Raw genomic sequence first — 12260 nt, forward strand, 5'->3', positions numbered from 1 at the left:
GCTGCCGCAGGAAGCAGAGCCAAATGCAATATCTCCAGGGCTTTTTTTGTAGCAGGAACTCCTTTGCATATTAGGCCGCACCCCCCTGATGTAGCCAATCCTCCTGGAGCTGACAGTAGGCCCTGTAAGAAGAGCCCTGTAAGGAATTCTAGCAGGACCTCCTTTGCATATTAGGCCACACACCCCTGATGTAGCTAATCCTCCTGGAGCTTACAGCGGGCCCTGTAAGAAGAGCCCTGTAAGGAATTCTAGCAGGACTCCTTTGCCTATTAGGCCACACACCCCTGATGTAGCCAATCCTCCTGGAGCTGACAGCAGGCCCTGTGAGAAGAGCCCTGTAAGGAATTCTAGCAGGACCTCCTTTGCCTATTAGGCCACACACCCCTGATGCAGCCAATCCTCCTGGAGCTTACAGTAGGCCCTGTACGAAGAGCCCTGTAAGGAATTCTAGCAGGACCTCCTTTGCATATTAGGCCGCACCCCCCTGATGTAGCCAATCCTCCTGGAGCTGACAGTAGGCCCTGTAAGAAGAGCCCTGTAAGGAATTCTAGCAGGACCTCCTTTGCATATTAGGCCACACACCCCTGATGTAGCTAATCCTCCTGGAGCTTACAGCGGGCCCTGTAAGAAGAGCCCTGTAAGGAATTCTAGCAGGACTCCTTTGCCTATTAGGCCACACACCCCTGATGTAGCCAATCCTCCTGGAGCTGACAGCAGGCCCTGTGAGAAGAGCCCTGTAAGGAATTCTAGCAGGACCTCCTTTGCCTATTAGGCCACACACCCCTGATGCAGCCAATCCTCCTGGAGCTTACAGTAGGCCCTGTACGAAGAGCCCTGTAAGGAATTCTAGCAGGACCTCCTTTGCATATTAGGCCACACCCCCTGATGCAGCCAATCCTCCTGGAGCTCTCAGTAGGCCCTGTACGAAGAGCCCTGTAAGGAATTCTAGCAGGACCTCCTTTGTCTATTAGGCCACACACCCTTGATGTAGCCAATCCTCCTGGAGCTCTCAGTAGGCCCTGTACGAAGAGCCCTGTAAGGAATTCTAGCAGGACCTCCTTTGCATATTAGGCCGCACCCCCCAGATGTAGCCAATCCTCCTGGAGCTGACAGTAGGCCCTGTACGAAGAGCCCTGTAAGCTCTTGGAGGATTGGCTACATCAGGGGTGTGCGGCCTAGTATGCAAAGGAGTTCCTGCTACAAAAAAAAGCCATGAATATCTCCCTCCTTGTTTTGCAAATGAATCACAGAAGAGGAATAAAAAGAAATGAAGGAAAGGTCAAGGGAGAGCAAGGGGAGGGATTAAAGGAAGGAAAGCCTAAAGGAGGAATGGGACCACACACTGACTAAGGGAAGCAGATGGCTGCTTAGCAGTCCCTCTCTTCCTCCAGTGGCCGAGGCTGCTATTTTTGTGGAACCCCCTTTCATTCTAAAGAGGGCAGCCTTGAAGTAGCCCTGCCCAGTTTGGTGTAGTGGTTAAGTGTGTGGACTCTTATCTGGGAGAACCAGGTTTGATTCCCCACTCCTCCACTTGCACCTGCTGGCGTGGTCTTGGGTCAGCCATACCTCTTGCAGGCGTTGTCCTTGAAAGGGCAGCTGCTGGGAGAGCTCTCTCAGCCCTACCCACCTCACAGGGTGTCTGTTGTGGGGGGAGAAGATATAGGAGATTGTAAGCCACTCTGAGTCTCTGATTCAGAGAAGAAGAAGATATTGGATTTATATCCCACCCTCCACTCCTAAGAGTCTCAGAGCGGCTGAGAAGGGCGGGGTATAAATCTGCAGTCATCGTCTTCTTTTTCTTCCGATAAGGTCAGCAAGTCCTGTCATGTGTCATGGTACCCGCAGGTGCTGTGTTGGGGACTCCCACCCAAATACCTCGTGTAATCTTCTTGCCTTCGCTCCGCTTTGAGCTGTGATCTTTAAATGTCCTCCGAGGGGTTCCGAACAGCCAATTTTAACAGACCTTTAGCTCTGCAAGCCCCGTCTTTCCTTCCTTCCGAGTGGTTGTTAAGGCTCTTTTGTTGGGGAACCTTGTCAAATGAAGGCTTAATACCCCTTTGGAAGCCGAGTTGCGTTTTCATCCGGCATCTGACGATTGCCACGGAGCTTATTTTCGTCTGCGGCACGCATCGCTTTTGATAATGAATTTTGTTGTGAAGATCTCTCTGGCTGGAGCTTGAAGAAGCATATTATTTGTGTGGCAGGACTGTGACAAGCAGCTTTCATCGCTTGAAAATTAATGCAGGGAAGTTTGTTTTGACAACAAAAATGTGGTGCTGGCAGAGATCATCAATTTGGGTGCTTGCCGTCGAGCGCGCGGGTCTCTTACTAAGCAAAGCTGGTTTTACTGTATTAAGTTGGGTGCCACAATCATACAAAACCGTTGAAGTAGAAATTGCAATAAAATTGCTATCAATCACACTTCTCAAATATACTTGATGTTTCATCAGATTTTTCTACCTGTTCTCTTTTATTCCACTTGTTTAACTTGAGATCTGCCGGAAAAATAATTTCAACTTCCATCAGCTTTGATCATAATTCAGACGCTTCTGTATAAATATTTTCCACACTGTCATCTCTCTCATTCCCCCTCTGTTGGCCCTCCTTTTCTGCCACCTGAACCCACTTTACAGGACTCTGGTGAGGTGGGGGCAGGCCTCTTTTTGGGCAGGAGCTCACAGGAGCAGAGCTCCAGAACCTCTAAATTTTATTGTGCGCTTTCTTTCTTACACCCCCCCCTTGTCCCCAATACTTGTTCTGGGCTCCATTGTTCAAACCCCCTGAGAGAATTTTGCTGAACTCAAAGATTTGACAAACTTTCTAATATTTTTCCCCCACAAGAAATGGGGAAATAACCAAAACCTATAAAGCAGACAGATGGAAATCTTCCTCATGCCACTGTGGCCACATAGAAGAAAGTCATTTAAAAAGTATGATGGGAGTAAGGTTTTAGAGAGTAAGGTTGAGAGCCAGTTTGGTGTAGTGCGCGGACTTTTATCTGGGAGAACCGGGTTTCATTCCCCACTCCTCCACTTGCAGCTGCTTGAATGGCCTTGGGTCAGCCATAGCTCTTGCAGAGCTGCCCTTGAAAGGTCTGCTTTTGGGAGAGCTCTCTCAGCCTCACCCACGTCACAGGGTGTCTGTTGTGGGGGGGAGGGGGAAGGTAAAGGAGATTGTGACCACTCAAACTCTGAGATTCAGAGTATAGAGCGGGATATAAATCCAATATCTTCTTCTTAGTAGGACAGTTATTCAAGAAGCATTTAAAGGTAGATGCAAAAATGCCCCCTGGGTTGGGGTGTAGGATGACAACATCTTGTGTGTGCCAGCTGAGATATATGTGCCAGGGACTGAGGGGAGCATTAATTTCGGGTTGCTATCCATCACGCTCACAGGAGTGGAAAGCAAAATAACTTTAGTGGCTCGAGTTCAGAAACCGTGTTAAAGGAATCGAATCTTTGGGTTAGAGATGGGTTTAGAGAGGAAATGTTACCAGGGATACCAGTCTTCTGTTCTCACTGGTTAAGATTCTCCGTGGGTCGCTTAACGAGAGAATGAATCAAATTGTCGTGCGGCAGCTGTACTTTAGCCTGAGCTTCCCCTCCCTTCAAGAGCCAGTTTTCCCTTACAGAAAACAGTTTGGTGTCGTGGTTAAGCGCGCGGACTCATATCTGGGAGAACCGGGTTTGATTCCCCACTCCTCCACTTCGGTCAGCCATAGTTCTCATAGGAGTTGTCCTTGAAAGAGCAGCTGCTGCCAGAGCTCTCTCAGCCCCACATGCCTCACAGGGTGTCTGTTGTGAAGGGGGGGGGGAGGTAAAAGGAGATTGTGGCCGCTCTGAGATTCAGGGTATAGGGTGGGTTATAAATCCAATATCAATCATCATCAGTCAATCATCATCAATCTTCTTCTTCTTCTTTAGTTAAAGACTCCTCCCTTGATGGAACTTGAGGGCCCTTCAGGTCAAGCCACAGAATATTTCTCAGGAGGAATCTGCCACTATTTCGTGTGCAGATGTTTCCAGGAGCAGGGGAAGACTTCAGGCTTTGTCTTTGGCTTTGTAAATCCTGTTCCTTGTGTGTGTGTGTGTGGGGGGGGGGGGGGTGACAACCTTTTTTGTTCATGGTCAGAAAGGAACGTAGGATTTTGCGTGCTTGACAAAGTGAATGGCTCTGCAATTAAAAAAAAAATTAAACATAATTTTTATTATATTTTCAGACAACTATCAAGCTTAATAAGGTAATTCAGCAGTGTTTTCATATACATTGTTGTGATCGGAATCAATTAATACATAGTTATATGTCATGAAATAAAAGATAGGGAAAGTAAAATTATTAACAATCTTATTATTGTACAACCATTGCTTGTACTTCTCGTTACATAAAATAGTACTTATACAAGTTCCTATAATTCTCTAAGCTTATCATTATTAACAATCTTATTTCTCCCGTAACTGTAATGATGTTACAATTTCAGGCATTTCTTTTTGAAGAAAACGTTAATCCCGAATCGGGCACCAAATAGTATAGAAGTCAGAGTTTTCTCTTTCTATATCTGTTTTGGGCTCTGTAATTTTTAGATGGTGCCAAGAAAGGTGCACAGACTTAAGAGCATAGTTGAGCAATTAGACTCACAATAGCCAAACTCCAAGGAAGTGCACTTAAGGGAATTCTGTGTATTGTAGATTCCCCCATGTCTCACCTCCAAATTGTCCTAGTTATTCTTCCAAGCTTCAATAAAGACTTGTTGAGCACTGTTTAAAACCTTAAGTCTATTTGGTGTTTTTCTGATGCGCCGCAAGCTGTCTTGAATGAGCACTGGGCAATTTTTCTTTTTAAAAAAATCAAACAAAAACAGTCACCAAAGTCTTGGGGAAAGCAAGATGTGTTTCAGTTGACACCTGTTCTTTTGCGAGTTATTTTATCAATAATGTGCATGACAAAATAGAGCTGTGAGGAACTCCATTGCTATGGCCTAGAACAGGAGAGTCAAACATGCAGCCTGGGGGGCCAAATCAGGCCCCCAGAAGGCTCCTATCAGGCCCCCAAGCAACTGGCTGTCATCTGCTTCCTCCTCCCTCTCTCTTGCTTCCTCCTGCATCACAGTTTGCTTTGCCAGGCTTGGTCAATTGCGCAGGAGCTACAGAGCAAAGCCTCTATTTTCTCCATTGGCTGAGGCTCCTCCCTTGGGGAGGGAGGGGAGAGGAATAGCATGCTTTGCCAGGCTCTGTCAATCACACAGCCGAGCTACTGAGCAAGCCTCTCTTCCTTCTATTGGCTGAGGATCCTACCCCTCCTGGTCCCCCGGGGAAGGAAGGAAAGAACAAGAGCGTCCTTCACCCAGTTCCCTACATCCCATGGGAGAAATACAAAGAAAGCATCTTTAAAACCAACAAATGCTAATGTTTTAAGCAAGTTTTATTTGAAGCTTTTAAAAAATCTTTGTGTTTGTCTGTGTCCTTGATAAAGTTTCTATCTCTGCTACCTGGCATTACATTTTATGACATAAATGGCCCAGCCTGACAAGGTCTCATTTATGTCAGATCTGGCCCTCCTAACAAATGAGTTTGACACCCCTGGCATAGAGTACTAGTTCCTCAGCAACATAAGGTTGGATCCTTTTGAGTTTTTCTAAAGGCAAAAGATAAAGGTTGCTCTCCTTTTTGATTTGATTTATAGCCTTCCCTCCCCTGCAAGCTGACCCAGGGCGGGTAACAATAGTAACGATAAAAACATTTAAAACAATAAATGCAAATTAACATTGAGGAAAAAATGTCTAATATTGATGGCAGCCAAAACGTTAAAGGTAGTCCCCTGTGCAAGCACCAGTCGTTTCCGGCTCTGGGGTGACGTTGCATCATGTTTTCACGGTAGACTTTCACGGGGCGGTTTGCCATTACCTTCCCCAGTCCTCTACACTTTCCCCCCCAGCAAGCTGGGGACTCATTTGACCGACCCTGGAAGGATGAGTCAACCTCGAGCCGGCTACCTGAACCCAGCTTCCACTGGGATTGAACTCAGGTTGTGAGCAGAGCTTGAACTGCAGTACTTCGGTTTACCACAGGGCTCTCTTGCCAAAACATTAGAACAGATTAATACGCCCCAGAGTTCAACAATAGGTTGATACGGAGGAGCATGATACAGATAGGCAAGGAAGAGAGAGCACAGGGGGAGGCCAGGCCAAATGGTGACCACCGCTTCAACCGTAGGCCTGGTGGAACAGCTCCGTTTTGCAGTCCCTACAGAGCTGCGTGAAGTCCCATAGGGCCAGGATCTCACCTGGAAGATGTTCCACAAGGCCAGTGCTGGAGCTGAAAAGGATCTGGCTCTTGTTGAGCCTGACTGAAGACCGTTTTGAAGACTAAAAAGGCTATGCTGGGGTCGTGGAACCCGCATGAAAGGAACCATACGAGACAGGGGTACTGCAAGGAAGACTCGTGGGTGGGTGAGGCTGAGGAGAAAACCTGGTTGGATCCAATTCATGAATTAATGCCTCTGTCCAGAGGATTGTCTTCTGGATTTGACCTGGCAGGTAGGAGCAGAACCACCAGAGGGCAGCGCTTCCAACTCTAAGTCTTGCTAGGCGATCCAAAAAGATCGTCAGTTGTGAGACTGAAAGGTTTTGAGCGCTCCAAGCAAGTCAACAGTGTTTCTGCTGGTTTTCAGGCACTAGACTTCTACAAAGATAATCAGTCCCCAAAGCAAGCAAGATGGAAAAAATCACACACACACACTAAATAATGCACTTTCAATCCGCTTTCAATGCACTTTCTAACTGTATACACTGCAAAATCCTGTTGGAAAGTGCATTGAAAGTGGGTTGAAAGTGCATTATTTAGTGTGTGTGACCATAGCAACAGGTTCTGTGCCTATATCTGCTACTGTATAAATTATGAAAGGCCTTATCAGTAGCTTCTCTGTAGGGGAGCATAAAGCTTGGGGCTTTCTTACCCTTCTTTGGTTTCTAGATTTTTTTTTTTTTTTTAAAAACATGGTCTGCCAGAAGTTCTTTATGAGTAAAGATGGATGGCTCCTAGGAACCATGAGAATTAGAAAATGGTCGCTAGCCCTGAGCTCTCGTGTGGTACTCTATGGCAAGTGGTATGCACTTGAAGCTGCTTTATATTGAATCAGACTGTCCAGGGCTTTTTTTGAAGCAGGGACTCCTTCGCATATTAGGCCACACACCCCTGATGTAGCCAATCCTCCAGGAGCTTACAGGGCTCTTCGTACGGGGCCTACTGTAAGCTCCAGGAGGATTGGCTGCATCAGGGAGAGCTTTCCATGGGACAGCTTCACAGTGGATTGCATCTACTTATGGGGCATTCTTACACATTAAAGTACTAAAGTCCACATCATTTTCCTCAACTTTCCAGCTTCATTAGGGCCTAACAGATTTATAGTAATTAAAGCAAGGGTGTCAAACATGCGGCCTGGGGGCCGAATCAGGGCCCTGGAGGGCTCCTATCAGACCCCTAAGCAACTGGCTGTCATCTGCTTCCTTCTCCCCCTCTCTTGCTTCCTTCTGCATCACAGCTTGCTTTGCCAGGTTTACTCAATCATGCAGGAGCTACAGAGCAAAAACTATTTTCTCCACTGGCTGAGGCTCCTCTCTTGGGAAGGATGGCGGCGGCGGGGGGGGGGGGGGAGAGCTTGCTTTGCCAGGCTCTCTCAGTCATACTGCTGAGCTACTGAGCCAAGCCTCTCTTCCTTCTGTTGGCTGAGGCTCCTCCCCCTCCTGGTACCCAGGGAAGGAAAGAAACAGCCAGCGTTTCCTTTGCCCAGTTCCCGGGTTCGCACGGGAAAGATACAAAGAAGGCACCTTTAAGACCAATGAGTGCTAATGTTTTAAAGTTTTAAAAATCTTTGTATCCTTCATAAAGTTTGTATTTCCGCTACCTGGCATTACCTTTTATGACGCTCATGGCCCAGCCCAACAAGGTCACATTTATGTTGGATCCGGCCCGCATAACAAATGAGATCCGATACCCCTGAATTAAAGTGTGGCAAGATTCCCCCCTGCCCACACACACCATGGTACCACACAATATTTGTGCTGCCATCTGTCTTTGTTTATGCACAGCCTTCAAGGTTTATATCGCACATGGTTGATTTGTTTTTATTTTTGTAGCTATTTAGTTATAGGAGCGATGCTTTTTTTGGCTTCACGAAGCATGAGGAGTATACTGTCACCACCAGTCAAACGGAATGCAAATGCAGTACTGAATTAAGCTTAATGATGCTTCACAGATAACCATCTACTAATTCACTTTTAGAGTCACTCTTGGCCTTTTTTCCCCCTAGGCCAATCTTGCCCAACTTCTAAGTGATTCGCGGGATCGGAATAAGCATCTGGGAGAAGAAATCAAAGAACTTCAGCAGAGGCTGGGAGAAGTGCAAGGAGACAATAAGGTATTGTACTGATTATCTCCAAAAGAAACCCAGGCATAACTTTTGAATAGGCCAATCTTCTGTCCGGTTTGCCAAATTGTAACAAAGGAAAGATTTGCCCTCAGTTTTCTAGATTGCCATCTTTATTTAGACTAGAGATAGTTGAGGAAAACTGATAATATGAATTCCATCTATGCATTTCTTGTTCCTGACATTTGAATGTTGGGATTTGATTTATGAGGTTTGAAAATGCAGTAATAAAGATAGCGCTGCCTGTACAATCATGATAATAATTCTGCATTCATATTCTTGGATTTTGAATTTGTTAAGGTAGACTGTGCTCCTGTTGAAGGGGAGCATTTACTGTGAGGAAGTCTGAACACATCTTGAAAAGTGAATTAACTTTCTAGAGGTTTATTAGTGACCTCATTAAGAATCAATGTTCACTAATGCAGTTTTGATAAAACAGTTTAGGGCTGTTTGGGCTCTCTAATACTGTGTAAAATTCTCCCCTCAGATTTGAGATATTGTTGTTGGTTGCCATTTTGCAACTGGAGAAATCAAATATTGTACTTTTCTTTTCAATTCCCCCCATGTGTTTTAAAGGATTAAAGAGGAAAAACAGATTTAAATATAATTTACAAGTGGAGTGCCAGAGAAATTTCTGGCAAATTTCACCTTCATTTCATTTCTTTATTTATCACAAACATAAGCAGGGCTTTTTTTTGTAGCAGGAACTGCTTTGCATATTAGGACACACCCCTGTTATATAGCCAATCCTCCAAAAGATTACAGGGCTTTTAGTTCAGGGCCTACTGTAAGATCTTGGAGGATTGGCTTCATTGGAGGGTGTGGCCTAATATGCAAAGGAGTTCCTGCTACAAAAAAAGCCCTGAACATAAGCAATACGAAGTCTTGCTTTAATGTAAATCCTAAAATAATTCTAAGGTGGGCAGTGGTCAGGAAAGCTGAATGTGGTCTGTCTGTTGTGACGTTTGTGAAAGGAACTGGAGACAGGGAGGAAATCTCTCCATGGTTCAGGAACTGGAGGGGCTGAGGACTAGTTTCCGTGTTCGTTATTGCAAGACAACTGGTTTTATTTTAAATATCCTTTTTGTTGATAGTTGTCTCCCTGGTTTTTGTAACCTGGCATGGTGACCCTTATGATTGCACAAAGTATTTCAGTTAATGACTTCCGTGTGTGACCAAGATAAAAGGAAGTACTTCTTCACCCAAAGGGTGATTAGCACGTGGAATTCATTGCCACAGGTGGTGGCAGTGGCTACAAGCAAAGACAGCTTCAAGAGGGGATTGGATAAGCATATGGAGCAGAGGTATAGCAGTGGCTATTAGCCACAGCTTAATGTTGGAACTAGGGGTGTGCATTCGGTAAAGATAAAAAGTGAAAAAAACTGAAAATGTCCTTTTTGGTAATTTTAGGCTTTCATAAAGCCAAGTCAGATTCCCTGATCTGACCTGGTGGCCAAATAAAACATACCAGAGAAAAAGTAAAAAAAATAATTGGCTTTTCCCCCCTGGGAATCAGGAGAATGGCAGGGGGAAGGGGAGAAGAATACTCCTCTTCCTTGAATACTTCAGGGGAATCTTTCATCTTCTTTTGTCTCTACAATTAGAATCCATTAAGAGGTCAAGCTCTCAGGCATCAAGGTAACAACTGTTTTATCAGTGTGAACTCAATCAGGGCAATGCGGGGAGGGATTTGTTGCAGCAAGTTTATTATTTTACTGCAAATAAGAATTAATAACAATAATAATAATAATAAATTTTATTTATATCCCGCCCTCCCCGCCGAAGCAGGCTCAGGGCGGCTAACAACACGTCCATATAATTATACAAGGGTTTAAAATCACATTAATCTTAAAACATTCCAATTTAAAACAAAAACATTTCAGGTGCTAATTCTGTTCACAAAAATAATGGTGGTAGAATTCACCTAGCATCAGTCGCTCAGCCGGCAAAGGCCATTCTGAAAAGAGTGGTCTTGCAGGCCCTGCGGAACTGGTCAAGGCACCGCAGGGCTCGCACTTCTTCCGGGAGCTGGTTCCATAGGTGTGGAGCTGCGATGGAGAAGGCCCGTGTGCGAGTATTTTGTAGTTTTGCCTCCTTTGGTCCGGGAATAGCCAGCTGGTTCTTCCCTGCTGACCTCAGTGCTCTCTGGGGCTCGTATGGGGAAAGACGGTCCCTCAGGTAGGCAGGTCCTCGGCCATATAGGGCTTTGAAGGTAATAACCAGCACTTTGTAACGAACCCGGTAAGTAACCGGCAAATGCTCTAGAATGGTTAATATTTATAATTTCACACATAGGAATGGATTTGCAAAGGAATGGACTTCTGAAATAAACCAATAGCTAAAAGCAAGGCTGGTATGTAATTTATCATGCCTTTGTATTTCCTTTAATTACACAGTATAGTTAAATTGCTTTCCTTTGTAAGGCCTAGCAGCCAGCAGGAAGGGGGGTGGGGAGGGAGACATGGACAATCTGGCCAGTTAGGGCCAAAGAAGTGCATGCCAGTCACAGGGGGTTTTTCACATTTTGAAAATCTTCTGTCCGGGGGCAGAGAGCACTACCCTGCTGCTGAATCCCTCGAACATTTCTGGAGGAGTATCCCGCTCCCTGACTCCTGTGGAAGACATCTCCTGGTTTGCCCAGCAATGCTTAAAAATATTTTCCTCGTGGGTTAAAGGGAGGGCTGTGAAGGGGGGGCGCTACTTTGGGTTGGGGGGGAGGGCTGCCCTTGCCTAAGGATTTTTTAAAAAAGTTTAATTGCTTTGTTGGGGGGGGGCATAGTTTTGACTTCCAGGGGCAAGCCGGTTGGTCTGAGAGTTGTTCAGTGGGAGATTCTGAGTTTTTACAACTCAGTTAGGGCTGTTAGTGGGCTTTTAAAAATAATTAGGGTCTGAGACAGGAAATTCTTTGAGTAACATTGTTGGCATAGAGCTTTTGCACTTCCCTTGTAAGGAGGCCTGATAAGATCTTAAAAGCAAGAGATCTCCAGACCTCACCTGGAGGCTGGGGAGCCTAATTTAAGCAGCTGTTTTCTCCAGGGGAGCTGATCTCTGCCATCTGGAGATTGGCACCAATGGTTTCCAGGAAATCCCTCCTACCAAATTTGATCTTTGTCTTGTTGGGGGTTTTTTTTGGCAATGCCATAGCAGCATTGCCTCTGCTGGGCACATGCACTGGTTCTGCTGCTGACTGAAAAAACACTGTTTTTTAGGCGAGAGATTCTCTTATTTGACTCTAGTCATTTCCCCCCCCACAATTGAAATCAATGGCGTTTTTGCAGCCATTGATTTCAGTTGGGATAGGGGCACCCTCTTTGGGTGCCCATAGGATTGGACCCCCTGGTCCAATCTTTTTAAAATTTGGTGGTTCTTTTAGAGAGAGGCTCCAGCAGGTACCGAACAAATTTGGTGCTTCTCGCTCAAACCCCCTCCCTCCCAGTCCATGGAATGTACTCTGAGGGATTTTGGCATTGACTAAAATGGTCCATAGAGTGTAATGGAGCTGGAAAAAATTGGGAATACCGATTTTTTCAGTTTTTCTTTTCCTTTACCTAATATGAGATTTGGCTTTCAAAGGGAATAACGATTTTTTGTTCTTTAACCAACCCCAAACCGATTTTTAACTAATTTTTTTCCCATGCACACCCCTAGTTGGAACTCTCTGTCTGGGGCAGTGATGCTCTGTATTCTTGCTTCCTGGGGGGGGGGGGCACAGTGGGAGGGCTTCTAGTGTCCTGGCCCCACTGCCGGACCTCCTGATGGCACTTGGGTTTTTTTGGCCACTGTGTAACACAGAGTGTTGGACTGGATGGGCCATGGGCCTGATCCAACATGGCTTCCGT

At 45.6% G+C, this 12260-nt stretch overlaps 1 protein-coding gene across 2 annotated transcripts in view; it reads left to right on the plus strand.

Moving 5' to 3' along the window:
- The window catches only part of CCDC149 (coiled-coil domain containing 149), a 113600-nt gene that overhangs the window by 32760 nt on the left and 68580 nt on the right, over positions 1-12260 (plus strand). For both annotated transcript variants that reach the window (XM_060246220.1, XM_060246221.1), the window contains exon 4: positions 8305-8412. In XM_060246220.1, coding sequence (XP_060102203.1) covers positions 8305-8412 — 108 coding nt within the window. The remainder of the gene's footprint in view (positions 1-8304; positions 8413-12260) is intronic.

Source organism: Heteronotia binoei, chromosome 9 (assembly GCF_032191835.1).
Source record: "Heteronotia binoei isolate CCM8104 ecotype False Entrance Well chromosome 9, APGP_CSIRO_Hbin_v1, whole genome shotgun sequence".
NCBI lineage: Eukaryota > Metazoa > Chordata > Lepidosauria > Squamata > Gekkonidae > Heteronotia > Heteronotia binoei.